The sequence below is a fragment of the Pongo pygmaeus genome, chromosome 22 (assembly GCF_028885625.2).
Source record: "Pongo pygmaeus isolate AG05252 chromosome 22, NHGRI_mPonPyg2-v2.0_pri, whole genome shotgun sequence".
Classification (NCBI taxonomy): domain Eukaryota; kingdom Metazoa; phylum Chordata; class Mammalia; order Primates; family Hominidae; genus Pongo; species Pongo pygmaeus.
Window position 1 is genome coordinate 47277822 of NC_072395.2, and position 20645 is coordinate 47298466.

The 20645-nt window shown below is 44.9% G+C and overlaps 2 protein-coding genes across 2 annotated transcripts in view; one reads left to right on the top strand and one right to left on the bottom strand.

Moving 5' to 3' along the window:
- Positions 1-8443, top strand: part of SMIM11 (small integral membrane protein 11) — a 36849-nt gene extending 28406 nt beyond the window's left edge. The window contains exons 4-5 of the transcript XR_010125253.1: positions 2651-2919; positions 5571-8443. The gene's annotated coding sequence lies outside the window, so the exon portion shown is untranslated. The remainder of the gene's footprint in view (positions 1-2650; positions 2920-5570) is intronic.
- Positions 8444-13658: 5215 nt separating this feature from the next.
- Positions 13659-18786, bottom strand: SMIM34 (small integral membrane protein 34). Its single transcript, XM_054468876.2, has 2 exons — positions 18668-18786; positions 13659-14573 (listed from the first exon to the last, which is right to left on the bottom strand). The coding sequence occupies exons 1-2, from the start codon at positions 18672-18674 to the stop codon at positions 14161-14163; spliced, it is 420 nt and encodes a 139-aa protein (XP_054324851.1). The 5' UTR covers positions 18675-18786; the 3' UTR covers positions 13659-14160.
- Positions 18787-20645: the final 1859 nt, after the last annotated feature.

The window sequence follows — 20645 nt, forward strand, 5'->3', positions numbered from 1 at the left end:
AGAGAACAAACCCACAGACAACAAACCTCAGAAATCAAACCCGCAGACAACAAACCCGCAGAAAACAAACCCGCAGAGAACAAACCCATAGACAACAAACCCACAGACAACAATCCCGCAGACAACAACCCCACAGAGAACAAACCCACAGACAACAAACCCAGAGACAACAAACCCACAGACAACAAACCCAGAGACAACAAACTCAGAGACAAAAAACCCACAGAGAACAAACCCACAGACAACAAACCCAGAGACAACAAACCCAGAGACAACAACCCCACAGAAAACAAACCCAGAGACAACAAACCCACAGAGAACAAACCCAGAGACAACAAACCCACAGACAACAAACCCAGAGACAACAAACCCACAGAGAACAAACCCAGAGACAACAAACCCAGAGACAACAAACCCACAGAGAACAAACCCACAGACAGCAACCCCACAGACAACAACCCCGCAGACAACAAGCCCACAGAAAACAAACCGGCAGACAACAAACCCACAGACAACAACCCCGCAGACAACAAACCTGCAGAAAACAAACCCGCAGACAACAAATCCAGAGACAACAAACCCAGAGACAACAACCCCACAGAGAACAAACCCAGAGACAACAAACCCACAGAGAACAAACCCACAGACAACAAACCCAGAGACAACAAACCCAGAGACAACAAACCTGCAGAAAACAAACCCGCAGACAACAAACCCGCAGACAACAAACCCACAGAGAACAAACCCAGAGACAACAAACCCACAGACAACAAACCCACAACAACAAACCCACAGAGAACAAACCCACAGACAACAAACCCACAGACAACAAACCCACAGAGAACAAACCCACAGACAACAAACCTGCAGACAACAAACCCACAGAGAACAAACCCACAGACAACAAACCCGCAGACAACAAACCCACAGAGAACAAACCCACAGACAACAGACAACAAACCCTCAGAAAACAAACCCACAAACAACAAACCCAGAGATAACAAGCCCACAGACAACAACCCTGCAGACAACAAACCTGCAGAGAACAAACCCGCAGACAACAAACCTGCAGAGAGCAAGCCTACAGGGAACCAGCTAAATTATGTCTGCTGTGCATCTCAGCAGACGATGCTGCCACCGTCTGTGTATGAGCATGTGTGTGTCAGACTTTCCCATCATCTCCAAACTTGTTTTCAGAATAATGCTTCCAGTGAAATGAGTCGGCCACATGAGGTCACAAAGCCCCTACTCTGTTCAACACCTGGGGTAAGTAATAATATTTTGGAGCACCTAGTGTGGGGAGTAGCCCTGACCCCTTTACATGTCATGTCTTAGTTCATTCTTGTTGCCATCCTTGGAATTGAGACCAACATCATCTGCCCATTTGCCAGACAAGCTGCTCAGGAGGAGAGGGCCACAGCCCCTTCTCTCCTCGCCAAACAAGAGAAGATCCCCAGTTGCTTTTTTTCTATGGAAGACGTTCTTTTAAAAACATTTTTTTCATGGAGAAAAAAATCTGAAAAAAAGAATGGAACCGACCCAATAGTCCCATAGACAGTTTGTTGTTGTTGTTGTTGTTGTTTGTTTGTTTGTTTTTGATGAATATAGAAATTGACCCTTCTGGTCTTAAAGCTTGAAACTTAAATTTGTTTTATCTGAGTTGCTTCCTCAGGAAAGGAGCCCAAGTCCTCTCCAAAAGTATCAGAGAACTGAAACTCACCAGATCATCTTGTCTAGACAATGAGACGTCAGGCCCTCCATTCATCATGACTGCTTCCTTACCCCTCCCGAGTTCCTGTTACATTTCTTCTCTGCCATATAAACCCCTAATTTTAGTGGGTCCAGAAGATGGATTTGAGACTGAGCTCCATCTCCTGGGCAGCAGCACCCAGTTAAAGCCTTCTTCCCTGGCAATACTTATTGTCTCAGTGATTGCATACCTGCCTTCCTTCCTTCCTTCCTTCCTTCCTTCCTTCCTTCCTTCCTTCCTTCCTTCCATCCTTCCTTCCTTCCTTCCTTCCTTCTTTCCTTCCTTCCTTTCTTTCTTTTTGATATAGAGTCTCACTCTGTCACCCAAGCTGGAGCACAGTGGCTCTATCTTGGCTCACTGCAACCTCTGCCTCCCAGGTTCAAGCCCTTCTCCTGCCTCAGCCTCCTGAGTAGCTGGAATTATAGGCACCTGCCACCACAGCTGGCTAATTTTTGTATTTTTTTTTTAATAGAGATGGGGTTTCACTATGTTGGCCATGCTGGTCTCAAACTCCTGACCTCAGGTGATCCACCAGCCTCGGCCTCCCAAAGTGCTGGGATGAGAGGTGTGAGCCATCATGCCCAGCTGAGTATGTGTGTCTGTGTGTATGCTTATGGGGATGTGCAAATGCGTGTGTGAATGTGTGCATGTGTCCGTGTGAATTGTGAATACCCGGGACTTGAGCACACTCAGCTCCTGATGCACTTCCTATTTCCTCAGCAGCTGAGCTCGGGCCTGGCACTGAGTGACAGCACACCCGGGCACTCCTCTCCCCGGGCACCCCTCCCCCAAGGCACACCTCCCACTCCTGCTTCCCACAGCATTCCCAGCTCACACCATTGGGAAGGAGCTGGAATCATGAGTCGGGATAACCACCGAATTCTCTTCGACCTTCTTCAGCTCCTGGTTTGTTAAGGCAAACCCCCATCTCTGGCTTCTCCTGGGCCCTCACCTGGGAAAGAAGGAGGCAGCCCCAGAGCTGGAAGCTGCTTCAGGGCTCACCTGAAACAGCAGACTCAACCTGGGCCCATCCAGGCATCTCCTGGGAGCTTCACACAATTGCTTCTGCCTGGCACCAGCTCAGAGGTTCTGACAGAATTGGCCTGGGGTGAGGCCTGGCATCCATGGGATTTTTACAAGCTTCCAGGTGATTCTACGGGGAAGCCAAGGTGAGAACCTCCGTCCTAGAACCAGAATCAGGGGCTGGTGGGGAACTGTGGGTGGAGAACATTAGTGCTTCCAGAGCCTCAGGGTTGGTTTTGAAAGGAACGTAACACATTTTTTTTTCTCACATAGACATATAGAGAGAGACTTTTTTAAATGGACATATATAGAGAGAGATGTTTTAATAAAGAGAGGTTTGGGTTTATATAAGTAAATAAGATAGAAAATAGGGAATGAGATTAGGCTTCCCCTTGCTCTCAAAAAATGGTTTGAGAGCCTTGGAACTGGTTCCACTCTGTGATAGCCATGAGTACTGTTCGCCCAACTTTTGGCTCTCAGCCTTCCAGGCGTCAGTGAGATGGGACTTCCCTGCCCCCACGGTTGAGAGGAGCCATGGGCTTATTCTAGCCAATGAGTGGTGGATGGACGTGACACGTGTCTCTTCCAGGCTGGAGCATTTAATTGTCCAGGTGAAATACTCAGGGACTCCTCCCTCCGGAGCTGAGAATGGCCATGTTTCCAGAGGGTCTGCAGGAGCAACCTGAGTCTCAGAGCACAGCCGCCAGCAGACCTGCTGCACACATGTGGCGGGGGAAAGAAAGAAAGCCAGCTCTCTGCAGCCACTGAGAGTTTGGGCTGATTGTTTTTTATGATGAAACCAGCTCATCCTGACTTATACAAAGTATTTCAGTTATACAGATGGAGAATGAGGCTCTTGGGTCCCTCTATTCTCACAAAGCAATAATCTAGCTAAATCCATCTAACTAGGGAGCAGAAAAGGGGAGGTGCTGGCTTGCACACCCTAGACAGTTGTTCAAGAAGTCAGGACACCAGGCCTGGAGTGATACTTCAGCCACCTTCTAGGTGAGGGTCTTCAGGCCACACAGACAGAAGTGGCAGAGATGCGACACACATTGGTCTTCTCACTCACAGTCTGGCACTGAGCTGTGGGCTGCCAGGACACCATGCCCCCACACGAGTAGCCTTCCCACTCCTTACCTTGAAGGAAAAGTGTTTTTTGGACAAATACCTGATGGAAACATTACATGGGCCTTGGAATCTGTTAGATCTAGCTTCCTGAAACTCTTGCTAGCTGTGTGACAATATACAAGTTTCTTAACCTCTCTGAGCCTCAGTGCTCTAATTACACTCCCCTCATAGAGTTTCTAAGAGCATCCTGGGGCTGGCACATGTCAACGCACCCAGTATTTGATAGAGTTTGTTAAACGTTGGTTATCCTCTCTCCCTATTGCACCTCGAATGGTAAGGGCTGCCTGCCAGCTTCCATATCCCCAGCAGTGCCCTGAGTTGTTCAGATGTTCATCCATCTCCCAAAGAACTCAGGTTCTTTTGGAGGAAGCCACGTCAAGTCCTGCTCCAAGCTTAAGCCAGTCGGCACATTCCATGCTCTGCCCCATTGCCGGGGTTCAGGAGTGTGCTTGTGATCTAAGCACCCCCACTCCCAGATACATCTCAAGATTCTTGCTTGGACTTCTGGGCACTCAAGCTCCTCCGAGAGGGAATCAAACTTACTTCTCTCCATGTCCTTTCCTCTAGGAGATGCGTCCTTCATAAAACTCTCATCAACACTGTTCAGACATGTCCCACCCCAGCAGGGGACAGCCTGGGCTCAAGCTGGGGTCCCTATTTTATTTATTTTCTGCTAATTAAACTTCCTAATATACTCCACGCTAAGTGTGCTTGCAAGGCAGGGGGTGTGGGATAAGCGGCCCTGCCTGGCTGGGAGAGGGGGCAGCTCCCTGCTGTACTATGTATTAATAAAGAGACACATGCATGGCAGGGCTTGTCTGGGCCTTGGTGGCAGCTTAGGACAGAAGGCACGTGACAATCAGGGGTTCAAACAACCCAGGGAGAACACTGCTTCAGGAAGACAGCTCAGCATCTTCCTGGCAAAGATAATGACATTGATAATACTCTCCAAAGAATTTCAGGATTTTGAGCAAACAGAAAAGCAACACAGAAATTCATGTCATCAAAACGATATGGCTTTATTGGACACTTAAGACATTTATTGGACACTTAAGACATTTATTGGAGGCTCAACAACATAATCCTGCTGGTTGGTTTTACTTCATTGATTTTCCATTGTATCTAATTACATTGCTAATGCTGATGGTGGATGAGTTATGGCTCTTTTCCTGCCTGTCCTAAGGTTTATCCACCAATGTTTCAGTTCTGTTTTAAGATATTGTCCTAAGCCCCCAGCATCTCATGCATGCTGTTTTTTTGTTTTGTTTTGTTTTGTTTTTTTACAAAGAGTTCATAGCCCGTGGAAGACTCTCCTCCATCACACACTTAGGTTCCCTCCACACCAGGCCTGGAAGGAGGAGTCTAGCTTCTGGGAACTGTACATATGCTGTGGACCATGCAGAACCTGGAGAGGCTGTGACCCCTTCTGGAAGTGATCTGCCCTAAATCCTTCCCTCTGTAGGAGGCATTTATTAAATACCAGGTTCCTGAAAGGCTCTGAGATGGGCACTCCCTCTCCTGAGTCCTCCCTTCCATTACTGTTTTCCTATTTCTGGCCAGGGTTCCCTGGCCCCTCCTCCCTGCTCCCATGGGACCCCAGTTCACCCCCCATCTTTGCTCAATTGCCCTTCACTGTAGTAATCCATTTGCACTCTGTCTTCTCCAGGAGAAATAGTTGGAGGAGAAGTTTATAGAGTTTCCTGGGCCAGGGCTGGTCTACGGTCACCGGACAGCAGGAAACGACCCTTCAGGGCCTAGGAGGGCCAATGCTGGTGGGCAGGTACAGGGGGAGCCAGCACTGCTGTCCACCACTGTGCAGCCTGGAGGCTGTTTCCTATGACCCTGCTGATGGGACCCAAGGCACCCAGGACCACCCACTGCCCTGCTCCCAGCAGGCTGTCAGCGCCCCGGCTTCCCTGCATGCCTGCCTGACATGGACAGTGCACCTTCGGGCCACACTTGCCCTGCCATTGAGCCTCCAGTGAACTGGGAATTCCACAGAGCATAGAGGACTCGCCCCAACACTGTGCTGAAAGACTTCACCAAAACTGTAGCCTGGCTTCCACCTGCGCTAAGCTGCATCCCCAAAGGCGACCCTATCCCTGGCTGAGTCTTGGCTCAAGACTTTGCAATGCAGCCAAATCACAAAATGCACCCCGTCCAGCCCACCCCACTAAACCATTTTCAGTAGTTCTCCCCTCCCCCTTCTGGAACTTTCCATTTCCACGTGGCCCCCACATTCCGTTTTCATTTCTCCTTCAGTCCCTTTTTGTTCCCTTTCTGTTCTGTCTTTGAAGACCTCAGTTACCGTTTTCTCAGTTGGGGTTGAGCTTGGTCGGTACTGGAATCTGTACCCCCTGCTGCAGGAGTCTAAAGGAATCAGTCTTGCCGCCTGTAACACATGTCCAGGGCTGCTTTTTCTCTGATGAGTGTCTTAGTCAGTTTGGGCTGTTAAAACAAATGGCTTAGGCAACACTCGTTTCTGTCTCACAGTTCTGGAAGCTGGAAGTCTGAGATCAAGGTGTTGGCAGATTCAGTACCCGGTGAGGACCTGCTTCCTGGTTCACAGGAAGAACACTTCTTGTTGTGTCCTCACATGGTGCAGAGAGAGAGGGGGGTCTGGTGTCTCTTCCTGTAAGGGCACTGATCCCATCATGGGGGGCCTTACATCGAGACCTCATCTAAACCTCCCGAAACCTCCTCTAAATCTCACCTCCATACTATCACATTGGGGATTAAGGCTTTAAAACATGGATTTCAGGGGACAAAGGACAAAAGCATTCAGTCCATGGAACATGCTCAGTGCCTCGACTCCTGCAAGTGCCACACCACAGCCTCGCCGGGGCTGTGTCCTGGAGGCGTGTGGCATGGGCCCTGTGTGCCATGGGCAAGGCGCACAGCAACCTCCCGGCCACCCCACCAGCGAGTGAGCTCCTGGCACCCTGGCTCTCTGGTCACCCCTCTACCAGTCTTGGTGCTCCTATGCACTAGAGGACCAGCTGCCTGGGGACTGTGGGCCAACTGTGGCCCCGGCCACCCGTGAACTTCCCCTCCGGCCAGTGGCTGCAATCACATCTTCTCTAAAGACGTCTGAAGCCTAGCCTTGGGGAGCCGAGTTGGTCCTTCCATGGGTACAGAGCCCTAGGGAACCCTTGAGAGTTCTCTTTGTATCTTTGTAGTTTCTTTCTCACCACTTAATCATTTCCTTACAGGAAACTTCCTCTGTTCAAGTGACTGTATGGTTTCTGCCTCCAGCTTCATTTGTGGGTGCCTTAAGAGAGGCAAGCATGGAGCACTAGGCACAGGGGATGGGCAACTGGCAAGCGAGGAGATGCATGCAGCGCACTTAGTGCCTGGTACATACCAAGTCCTTTTAGTCTGGATTTCATTATTTTTAAATGGGTATTGCTATTTTTAAAAGAACAGTTACACATATTTATTGTGTGTTTTGAAATAAGTGGGTCAAGATCAATAAGATATTGTTGATCAATTGATCAATAAGATATCTTTTATTCTAAAAAATCATATTCTTCTGGTTCAGTGGGGAAGAGACTGCCGACCTGTATTTACAGCATTATGTAGTAAGTGTTCTCCTTTTCAGGTGTGTATTAGTCTGTTCTCATGCTGTCAATAAAGACATACCTGAGACTGGGTAATTTATAAAGGAAAGAGGCTTAATTGACTCACAGTTCCTCATGGCTGAGGAGGCCTCAGGAAACTTACAAGCATGGCAGAAAAGGAAGCAAACATATCCTTCTTGGCATGATGGCAGGAAGGAGACATGCAGAGCAAAGTGGGGAAAGCCCCTTATAAAACCATCAGATCATGTGAGAACTCAATCACTATCACGAGAACAGCATGGAGGTAATTACCTCCCACCAGCTCCCTCCCATGACATGTGGGGATTATGGGAACTATAGTTCAAGATGAGATTTGAGTGGGGACACAGGCAAACGATATCTAGGTGCCTACTGCAAGCACCTACCTCCACCCCTCCTTCATCCTTGCCCTCATTCTACAATGATTTGGTGAAGTCTGTTCCCTGCCTCAGTTTTACAGCCTCCCCATGACTCTGGTTACTTCCTGATTAGCTTAAATGAAACCTAACTAGGTTACCCTAGGAAAGCATTTCTGTTCCTGACACTCCCCATCTGCCTGCTGCTGCCACTCCACCTGTATGTGTCTGGGCACATCCCTGCGTCCCTTTGCTGGCTTCTAGCCCACTCACTTCAAGCGTTTATCCCATGAGTTTCAAAAAATCATAGAAGATCAGGACTTGAGGCAGTGGTGGGGAAATGATAGGAAAGACATTTCTGGATGCATTCTGCCATCCTGCAGACCCCTAAACCACCTCTCCCTCTCCATTCCCTCCCTCCAGAGAACAGCTTCTCCTTGTCTCCTGTGGAACAGTTCCGCCCACATTCATGGGCGCTTCCTGTACCAAAACGGCACAGGTCTCACTTCCTTACCAAACACTTGGCAAACAAATGTACCGTCCTTGGAAAAATTCTGTTGAATAAAATTTTCTGTCTTTGATCCATCCAAATGTTTTACAAAGTGCTACAGAAGCCATGGAGGAACAAGCAGTTCTGCCTTAGGGATCAAGAAGGTTTCACAGAGGGGGTGATATCTGAGCAACAGTGCTTTTTTTTGTTGTTTATTTGTTTTGTTTTGAGATGGAGTCTCGATCTGTTGCCCAGGCTGGAGTGCGGTGGCACAATCTCGGCTCACTGCAACCTCTGCCTCCCAGGTTCAAGTGATTCTCCTGCCTCAGCCTCCTGAGTAGTTGGGATTACAGGCGCCTGCCACCATACCCAGCTAATTTTTGTATTTTTAGTAGAGACGGAGTTTCACCATGTTGGCCAGGCTGGTCTCGAACTCCTGACCTCAAGTGATCTGCCCACCTCGGCCTCCCAAAGTGCTAGGATTACAGGCATGAGCCACAGTGCCCAGCCAACAGTGCTTTTAATTGGCATTTTCTTCAAAGACTTTGATGTCCTATAGAAGGGAGCCCATGACTCAGCCTCAGCCCATCAGAGCGCTCCATTCCCTGGGTCACCTACACACCTGCTCTTCCCTGATCCACTGCAATGCCCTCACCCTGAGATCTGAAACTTGAGCAGAGGTACCAAGAGGCAGACATGGGAGCTGAGCTGTCTTTTGGGAGAATCCTAATGAGAAGATTCTCCAACTGGGGCCGCCAAGCAAGGGCCTCATGGCAGACTAACCCCTCTCCTTCCTGAGGCTGGGAGGAGCTGCTGTCCTTTTGATTCTGTGAGCTACCTCAGTTGCCTTCCCCAAAATCACACACACACACACACACACACACACACACACACACACACACACACACTTGCATGCGCTAGGTAGAGCTGTTTTCTATAATTGCCAACAGAAGACTAACTGTATTTGAAGAATGAGCTGGCATTCTTCTGCTCCAGTAGAAGTCAAGGCAATCAGTTATGAGAATCAGAGTCCACCTGTGACTCCAGAAAGAGGTGCATAAATACCAAGAATTTAGTCTCTAAAGTCTTTCTTTAAGTCCTTTTTTAAAAAATGTGATGAGTACATTACCCAGGAAAATCAAATTGTAATGCAACCGAGTTGATGCAAGTTTTATTTAGGAGATGGGTTAAAATCACCTGGGGAAGCTCTAGTTACCTTGATTTGGTTTGGTACAAACCCTGGTACCATCAGCCACAGATCCCCAGAGGAAGTCATTCCTGGATGACTTCCTCATCGATTTTAAATAATTTCCATTTCAGAGGAAGGCCTTTATCTGATCTGATCCCCTAAATATTGGGGGAAACTTACATAGGGACAAAGACAGTAGGTGTCTGGAATGTTGAGAATCAGTGTGTTCTGTCACTGTCTCTATCAGGGCTGGTGGCACATGCAAATCTCTTTCCCACTCTCCAGTTGAACACTAACGCCATGGTGCCCACACCTTCCTTATTAGTCCATGTTCATGGGGTTTGTCAAGACAGTGGTTCATGGCTCTGACCCTGAGCATGTCAGATTTCAGGGGCTTTATGCAAAATGTCCATACCACGTGGGGTCATTTCCCATCAGTATTGCTCACAATGGAGCCTACAAACCCCTAGTTCCCATCCAACACATCTCCAAGGCAGACTCTCAGACAAGCTCCCAGAAAGGAGGTGAGTTTAGATCAGGCAGCAGAGAGGTGGTCTAGGAAAGAGTCCTTGTAGCTCATGCACCTGTGTCTGGGCGCCAACAGGAAGACGGTGGCTTTTGCTTTTTGGGAGATATCTTTGGAGCCAGTCTCTGACCGCATGTGCAACAGGACAGGCATCCTTGGGGTTTCCATGGCAGTCTACTGACAGTCAGGGGTGAGGATTAAACGGTACAGAGTCTCACTGAGTGCTCTTTGAGAGGTCAAGCAATGAGAAGTCCTACAAATGATCATTGAGCTGAAGTAAGAAGTGTACCGAATCTGTTTTTTCCCCTATAAATATAAAAGCCTATAAATATAAAAATCATGGTGAAAAAAAATGATCCCAGCCTCCCACACAGCACATCACACATCTTCTCTTTTCAAATTTGACTTCAAGCCCCACTTCCTTCAGAAAATCATTTATCCAATGGTATCATTTAGGATATTTTTGGTTGTGAGGAACAAAAGCCTAGCTCCAACAGACTTAATAAAAGGAACTCATTGGTTCACAAACTGAAAAACTCCAGTTGTAAATGAAAGCTCTGGGTACAGTTGGTACAGGCTCTGGTCTCTGTAATTTCCTAGTTCTTCTCCCCTCTAAATGCTGGGTTTTTGCCTTCAAGTTGGCTTTCTTCACGTGGCAAAATGGATCCAGCAATTCTGTCAGAGGTTTTCAAACCAGAGCGACTCCATCTTGATTAAAGGCTGTGTAAAATGAGGATGAGACTTGCTGGACTGCATTCCAGGAGGGTAGGCATTCTTAGTCACAGGGTGAGACAGGAGGCCAGCAGGACTGATATCACAAGATACAGGTCACAAAGACCCTGCTGATAAAACAGGATGCAATAAAGAAGCCAGCCAAAACCCACCAAAACCAAGATGGTGATTAGTGTGACCTCTGGTCGTCCTTACTGCTCATTATATGCTAATTGTAATGCATTAGTGTGGTAAAAGACACTTCTACTAGTGCCATGACAGCTTACAAATGCCATGGCAATGTCCAGAAGTTATCCTATATGGTCTAAAAGGAGACCCTATACAGTCTGAAAGAACTGAGGGTTCTGAGAAATCCCTGGCCCTTTCCTGGAAAATTTATGTATAATCCACCCCTTGTTTAGCATACAGTTAATAAATAACCATAGTGTACTCAATCAAGCAGCCCCTGCTGCTGCTCTGCCTATGGAGTAGCCATTCTTTTGTTCTTTACTTTCTTAATAAACTTGCTTTCACTTTACTTTTATGGACTTGCCCTGAATTCTTTCTTGTGCAAGATTCAAGAACCCTTCCTTGGGGTCTGGATCAGGATCCCATTCCCGTAACAATTCCAGGCTCAGATCTGCTTTTAACACCATCCAGAGCCAGAGAAAGCTTTTTTGTTCCAGAATTCCCCATTAAAGTTCTCCTGGTCACTCTTATTGGGTTGTTTCGCTTAGGGTCAGGTGTCCATCCTGGTCCCAAGCAATGAGGCCAGGAGATGGGATGCAACGACTGGATCAATCTAGGCCTCTTATTCCCACTTCTTAAAACATTTATTATTATTTTTTAAAAATTATTTTTCAGTCAGCTTTCTCATTTGAAACTTATTCCAATTCTTGAACTGGGGGTAGTTTCAACTTTCCTAGAGCTGTATGGGTCCTCAAATGAAAATTCGGGGCAGCTGGATTAGAGAAGGGGGAAATGCACGCTGCAGGGGCAACCAACAAGGGGAGATTGTGCCAATTCACACTTCCTATCCTCAGATTCACCTAAGTTCTGACCATTCAGCCCCATTTGAATGCATTCTGTATTCCTATGACTGTGGATTACATTTTTGTCTACCTTTGTGTCTTCTGTTTTGTCCTGCCCTGTAAGCATCTCAAACATATGCATAAAGCCTATATAAACTATATAAATAAACTAACCCTTCTGTTTTCAACCTGTAAGATGATGACAATGATGATGACAACAATGATGATGGTAATGATGTGGAAAATGTGAAAAGAGAAAGAAATATATCTCACCCTCCATAAACAAAGCTCAGGGTTTAATTCTGACCTTTATGAGTTCATGGGGTGAACTGTAGACCACTGTCTGTGGACAAGAAAAAGATATTTCATCTCTAGCCCCAGGGACATCTCCAAAAGCTGAACTGGATGAACTTAATATAAATTGGTACAAAATATAATTTTCTCTTTGCCTGCTGAAAGCCACTTGTAGAAATTCTGTTAATCAGAATCTCCCTAAGTTAATCAATCATTTAGACAAGATCTTATTTCTTTTTTAGACAAAGAAAAGTATATAAGTAACAGGTATTTGTAAACCACTTGAGTGAAGCATATGATATCTAATGTAAGGAAATCTAGAAGTGTCCACAGGTAAAATCTCATGGATTCAGTTGATAGCGCAGGTCATCAACTGACATGCAGACGGAATTCTCTTGTGGAACAAGAAAATACAGCCATTGCTTAGAGACTAATTGTCAATGAATTAGTCACTTCCTGTTTCAGAATAGCATCATCACCACCACCATTAATGCCAACATCAACCACCACCACCTACACCACCACCATCAACATCATAACCACCACCAATAACATCACCAACACCAACACCGCCATCAACATAAACCATCACCACCACCAAAACCATCAGCATCACCTAGAACCACCAGTCACCACCACCACCACTTACCACAACAAGGCTTATATTTACATACTTATTTTACTTTTCAAAATACATTCACATGCATGGTTTCATTAGATCTCATCTACTTGGTAAGGTTGACAGATCTGACATCATTAGCCTCATTTTATCTGTATGGAAACTAAGTTCTAGAGAAGCGAAGTGATGTGTGAAAGGACACCAGAGTGATTGATAATCAAATCCAGACTAGAGTTTGGTTCTTTTGACTCCAAAATTAATGAATTTTTCTTAAAAAAAATTTTTTTTTGAGACAGGGTCTCACTCTGTCACCCAAGCTTGAGTGCAGTGGCATGATCACAGCTTACTGCAGCCTCGACTTCCCAAGCTCAAGCAATCCTCCCACTTCAGCCTCTCAAGTACCTGGGACCACAGGCACATGCCTGGCTAATGTGTTTTAAACATTTGTTGGCCGGGCGCGGTGGCTCGTGCCTATAATCCCAGCACTTTGGGAGGCCAAGGCGGGTGGATCACGAGGTCAGGAGATTGAGACCAGACTGGCCAAAATGGTGAAACCTCATCTCTACTAAAAATAAAAAAAAATTAGCGAGGCGTGGTGGCACATGCCTGTAGTCCCAGCTACTCAGGAGGCTGAGGTAGGAGAATTGCTTGAATCCAGGAGGCAGAGGTTGCAGTGAGCTGAGATGGTGCCATTGCACTCCAGCCTGGGCGACAAAAGCAAACTCCATCTCAAAACAAAACAAAACAAAACATTTTTTTTTTTTGTAGAAACGGGGTCTCCCTAGGTTGCCCAGGCTGGACTCAATCTTCTGGGCTCAAGTGATCCTGCTGCCTCAGGGTCCCTAAATGCTGGGACTCAGGCATGAGCCACCACACCCAGCTCTAATGCTTTTTTGACATACCTAATTCTTTCAATGAAAATGAAGAATTTCTAACTTCTGATATTAACAACTTTGGTCCTATATTCAAGCCAGGGTCTTTCAAATAAAATAGCCTTTTAAAACCATCTGTCTCCAAACCCTAGATGTCTCAGGTGAGCAACTAGCTGCTCAGTTTATGTGACTCCCCAGAAGTTGAATTTTAACCCAGGACTGACTCCAAGTTCACTCTTCTTTCCATGACAAGGGGTCACCTCCTTATATGCCCCCAGGAGTCTCCCGGATTCCTCCGAGAACGGTGGAACAGTGCTCCTCCCCAGAGCACAGCTTTTGCTAGTGAAGACTGAATTTGGCTAGAAACCGCTGCCCCGCTCTCTCTTCTCGAAGCACCTGGAAGCCTGAGAAGGAACTGGGTGGCTAGCTCTGGTCACAAACTAGCAGCCAGAAGCACCCCTTGTCAATGATGCACCCCCAGTCCCCCTCAAGGGCTCCAAGTAAACCCAAACCTGCTCCCCTCCAAGAAGTCTGGGGCTGCCCTGGGGAAGGCCTCCTGGCCTTGACTCTCAGGGGGTCTCTGGGGTTGTGGTTTGGGGCCCGCTGCTCCTGCCCTTTGCCCCCAGGTGGGCCTGGCAGGGCTGCAGCACAGCTCTGTTGCTGATAGTCAGTGTGGAGCACTTGGCGACCTTGCCCTGCAGCCCTTTCATTTTGAGTTCAGAGGTCAGATTTGAGTAATAAACATCTTCTAAGGACTTGTCATTCTTTCTGAGGATGTTGCTGGCCAGCCGGAAGACGAAAATCACCGCGTAGATGCCAATGATGGTGAGGATATACCAGGCAGCGCTAGTTCCGTCTGGCACCTTCAGAGCCCTGGTGGAGTTGGTGTCATTCCTCCCCTCCGTGTGGTCACCCAGCAGGAGCCCCAGGAGGGTGCTGGCCTGGGTCTGGTTGGAGGCTTCATGGGGAGTCCACTTGGCCCCTGAGAAACAGAGAGTTCTGGATGAGATCCAGCGTCCTGGGCTGAGGGCTGCCTGGCCACACCAAGGAGAATGGAGCCCTCATATCCATGAAAATGTGGCGCTGCTCAAAGAGGCCTTCTCTGAGGCATGAGCAGGAGTGTAACAACAGGTATGTCAATATATTTTTAAAAATCAAAAGAGTCCAAAACACTATTTTTGTTGTTGTTGTTGTTTTGTTTGTTTGTTTCTAGAGAGACAGAGGCTCTCTCTGTCACCCAGGCTGGAGTACAGTGGCATGATCATAACTCACTACGGCCTCAGACTCCTGGGCTCAATCGATCCTCCTGCCTCAGCCTCACAAATAGACATGCAGCACCATGCCAGGCTAATTTTTATCTTTTTTCTCTCTCTCTCTTTTTTTTTTTTTTTTTGTAGAGATGGGGTCTTGCCATGTTGACCAGGCTGGTTTTGAATTCCTGGTCTCAAGAGCTCCTCTCACCTTAGCCTCCCAAGCACTGGGATTACAGGCAGGAGCCACTGTGCCCAGAAAAACACTAAGTTCTTGAATAGGAGACACAACATCATAAAGATGTCAGTTATCCCTCAAATAATTTATACAACAAACATAATTGCAATAAAAACAGCAATAGGATTTCTTTGTGAAATCAATAAACTATTCATTTAGAAAAATCAACTGTTGGCCTGGCGTGGTGTCTCATGCCTATAATCCCAGCACTTTGGGAGGCTAAGGTGGGAAGACTGCTTGAGCCCAGGAGGTTGAGACCAGCCTGGCCAACATGACAAGACCCTGTCTCTACAAGAAATAAAAAAATTAGCCAGGTGTGGTGTGCAAGCCTGTGGTCCTAACTACTCAGGAGGCTGAGGCCGGAGGATCGCTTGAGCCCAGGAGGTTGAGGCTGCAGTGAGCTGTGTTCACACCACTACGTTCCAGCATGGGACCCTATTTAAAAAAAAACAACAAAAAACAGAAAACAAAAAAAGAAAGAAAGAAAAAGAAAAAGAAAAATCAACTGTCAAGACTAATTAGAAAAAAAATCTGAATAAAAAGAATGATTAATGAATTAGCCTAGCCACAAATTTTAAATCAGCCAGCCATAAAAACTAATTTACATTTTTTTCAATGAATGAAAGCTTTATATGCACACAGCCCAGCTGGGACTTGCTGGGCTTTGCAGAGTGTGTGGGTTGGGGGTTCTTCAGAACCAGGTACAACTCTCCCTATAAAACTACAGCAGTGCTGGTCATGGTGGCTCACACCTGTAATCCCAGCACTTTGGGAGGCTGAGGCAGGTGGATCACCTGAGGTCAGGAGTTCGAGACCAGCCCTGCCAAAATGGTGAAACCCCATCTTTACTAAAAATACGAAAATTAACCAGGCGTGGTGGCACACGCCTGTAGTTCCAGCTACTAGGGAGGCTGAGGCAGGAGAATCACTTCAGTCCAGGAGGTGGAGGTTGCAGTGAGCCAAGATCGGGCCACTGCACTCCAGCCTGGGTGACAGAGCAAGACTCTGTCTTAAAAAATAAAAAAATAAAAAATAAAACTACAACAGCTAAAATAGTATGATGCTGAAAACACAGGCAAGCAGACCAATGAAACAGAGTAAAAACAGCATCAATAGTTAGGAATTAGAATTTGATAGCTAGCTAATAAAGGAGCATTTCTGATCGGTGGGAAACGACGAATTATTCAATATGTAGCATTGGGGGAAATAGCATTAGATCCACATCTCTCCACCATATGACCAGATAAATCGGTCCAGATTAAAAAAAAAAAAACAGCCCAGATAAAAAAAATATTTTAACACAAAAAGTGAAATAATTTATAGTACTAGAGTACAGCATGGCAGATTTTTTCTTTGTCATCTCAGAGTGGAATATTCTTTTAAGCATAACAAAAATTCAGAAGAAAAAAAGAAGAAATAGAAATAAAATTCAACTACATAAAAAAATTTAAGCTATTTCATACCATAAAACCAACAGGCAGATGACAAAGTGCAACTTATATCACTGATTTTCTAAATAGCCTTCAGTTCTGTAAGAAAAAGTTTAAAACTGCAGTAGAAAAATGTGCAAAAGATATGGACAAATAGTTCATAGGGAAAAAATGAATATTCGACATAAGAAGAGCTTCTCAATATCACTCATATAAGAAAAATGCAAATTAAGATAGTAACTAGATGCCATTTTGTTACCTATTGGATTTGCAAATTCATGATGTTTCAGAATAAATTAACAAAAAAATGGCTTTTTTTGTCCACTGAGGAGCCAGTCAGCTTCAAAGAAAGGTGTCTAAATTGGGAGCAAAGGTGGCAGTGGCGTGGACTTGACTCCAAAAAAATTTTTTTAAAGAAAAGAAATAAGTGCCTCTGCATTTCAGGGTGTCAGGATTGGCATTTTTAAAATGTCAACAAATAAATGTTCATATTCACACTTGACATTTTTTTTCCAAGGAGAATTTTAATTGTATAATTGCTGGTAAATTCACACAACCAACATGGAGGGCACACGGACAAGATCTATGAGCATTACAAATGCACTTGCCTTTGACTCAGCAATTCTATCTCTAGGAGATAGATAGATAGATAGATATCCTAAAGATGCTCCAGAACATCTAGAAACAATACATGCTGACGGTTAGTCATTGCAGTCCCGCTTGTGGTGACCAATGCTTGGGAGAAGCTTGAACAGCACCAACTGAGAAATGGTGAAATACATTTGGAACCTCCATGCAGTGGGATACTATGCAGTCATAAAAAACAATAAGGAGTTTTTTACTGTACTGAATGTTAATAAGTGAAAAAATAAGCTAATGGTGATACGCTATGCAACACCACTTGTAAAAAAGGGGGAGTTATATGTTATTTGCTTGTAGATTTTGTATGTATAAAACATCTCTGGAAGAATGAATAAGAAATTAGTATCTGCAATTGCCTCTGGGGAAGAAACCTGGGGGAAGAAGATATATTTTTCACTGTATGCCCTTTTGTACACTTAGTACCAAGTGTACTTATTTTTGAAAAGAAAGAGTGTACAAGTTGGCACTTTTCTGGAGTCACTGGTGAAGTGCCCCTGGGTAAACACTTTGTGTGCCCTTGTAAGACCAGAAGATTAAGATCTCAATTGGTGTTTAATTCAAAACTGTTTTCTCTACTTGGAGAGCTGGTGGAGAAAATGAAACAATGAAAACCAGAGATGTAGAGTGCAATCCTGTGAGACGTTTCCCAGTGCGGCCTTACTGGCTCAAACCCCCATTTCTTGCTCTATGTGAACACAGATGTATTTAAAAACACATCATAGGATCAATCTCATAGCCTGCTGGGTAGAACAAAGGTGCTCCAAAATGCTTCCCATTTGATAGTTGTTTGTTTGTTGCTAATTCATTTTGCTAACGCAAGACTCAGAGAGGCCAGTATTTTTTATTATAGTTAGTTGCCAGAATGAGTGAATGAGCTTATTACTTTTAGATGAAGGAAGAAACTATTTAAAAATTACTTTTCAAACTACATGTGACAAAGCCCAGGACAAATGAACAGATTTAATTACATAAAATTAGTCACTCGCAAGAAACAACACCACAAGCATAAATTTACACCATTGTTTGGTGGAATGGTTTGAGACATTAAAGTAATAAGGAAGGTGAAAAATTCCCGTAATTATTACAACAAACAAACAGATAGCAAATCAACCCAACAAGAACACAATATCCTTATATTAGGGCAAGAGAACTTACTGAAACTCAGAACACATGTATAAACTCATAGAACTTTCTAGAAATTGTCATAGAATGATGCAATATATTCAAATACAAATAAAATATCCCCAACTAAGAACTACACACAGAACATTAAATTATTTAAAAACCAGTCCATTTTCTACATGAAAGAAACTCACTATATTAATTACTGCAATACATTACATTTTATCTTTCTTACAAAGGTGAAAGTAAGTTAGGTTGTATCTTAATGGATAAACATATCCTGTAGAAGAGAGAAACTTTTTCCTCTGTGCCATTTTGTACTTGTAATTTAATGACCTGAAATATGTAAGTAAATCTCAAACTGCCCATCCTTGCATTGTAGCTGAGTACTCACATTCCATGGGGTGGTCTTGTCCTTGACTCTTGGAGGGGCAAGTTCAAGCGGCTACCATGCACAGAAGGGGAAGATGATGAAAGGAGAACTCCGTCTCCTAGGGAAGGATCAGTCCTACTGCAGTTGAGCTGCACTGAGTTTCCAGAGTGGGGAGTAATATGATCTTCCAACAATCTTAGGGCAGCACCAAACAGAAACTTAGTAAGTGGATGACTTTTCTTTCATGCAATTAATCAGAGGATCTGATTTGCTGTGTCTTCTGTTGCATCAGAACAGAAAGCACTTCCCAGCTTTGACTTGTTAAGAAGTTCTAAATCAAAACAATTTTTTAAAACGTGCTAGTATTAAGGAATCTCCAGCTCTCCCAGGTCCCATCATGAACTGAGGTGGCCAGAAGATCTCCCTGAGGCTGGCTGTCAGCTTAGAGCTTGGATGGCTATTGAATTCCCCTGTGTTCTGCACCTGTTGCAGGTGTGGCAGATGGCCAGGTGTGGCAGAGATCTGTCATCATAGGGCCAGGAAACTCCATGGTCAAGAGTCACCAGCTTCCTCTGGACAGTCTTCCAGATGAGGAAACCCAGACAGGAAGGGAGTGACACCCCCAGGGTGACACACCTGAGGGGCCTCGGGCTTTCCCTGAGGGGTCAGTAGGCAGTGGGCTCCTGTGCCAGGTGGTGAGAAATGGCTCTTTTCTTTCCCAGAGTCACAGACCCCATTGGAGTTGAGGTAGGCTTAATTGGAAAGTGCTAGAGTAAGTGTCTGGGGGTAAAGTTTCCCCAGGAGCAGGAAAGGAAAAGTTGGAAGACTGGCAAGTTCAATCATCCAGCCATTATTTCCAGCTCCATTTCTTCCTAATCCTCACTCTAGGACTCTAACCCGCCACGTTTGTGATGGTTGCTGGTTTTTAAGATACAATTTGATGAAATTTCCATCAATGGGGTACTGGATAAGTAAGTTATAAAATAAGCCATATGATCCAGCAATTCTACTCCTGGGTATCTTCCCAGAAGAAATAAAAACAAGTTCACACAAAAACTTGAACACACATGTTCAAAGCAGCATTATCTGTAATAGCAAAAAATGGAAACAACCCAAATATCCATCCACTGATGAATGAATAAATAAAATGTGGTTTATCTATACAATGGAATGTTATTCAGCAATAAACAGGAATGAGGTACTGATATATGCTATATGCTATAACATGGATGAACCTTGCAAACATTGTGCTAAATAAAATAAGTCAGTCACAAAGGACTACATATTGTAGGATTTCATTTATATGAAATGCCAAGAATAGGCAAATCTACAAAGATAGAAAGTAGATAACTAAGGGTATATAGCATTTTTGGAAGGCTAATAAAACTATTCTAAAATTGTGGTGCTGGCTGTACACAATCTGTGAATATACAAAAAGAATTGAATGTATACTTTAAATGGATGAATTTTATGGTATATGAATTATATTTCAATAAAACTGTTAAAAATTATAATATACAAGCTGGGCGCAGTGGCTCACGCCTGTAATCCCAGCACTTTGGGAGGCTGAGGCGGATGGATCACCTGAGGTCGGGAGTTCGAGACCAGCCTGACCAACATGGAGAAACCCTGTCTCTACTAAAAATACAAAAAATTAGCCAGGCATAGTGGAGCATGCCTGTAATCCCAGCTACTCGGGAGGCTGAGGCAGGAGAATTGCTTGAACCCAGGAGGTGGAGGTTGCGATGAGCAGAGGTTGTGCCATTGCACTCCAGCCTGGGCAACAAGAGCGAAACTCCATCTCAAAAAAAAAAAAAAATTATAATATACATATACAATGGAGTATTACACAGCTGTGAAAAAGAACAAGGAAGCTATTTATGTACTGATGTATAAAGCTCTCTAAGTGTGTTGTTAAATGAAAAAGGTAAAGAAGAGAGCATGTTACCATGTATGAAAAAATTGAGACAAAGCATATATATATCTGATTTTGCCACTG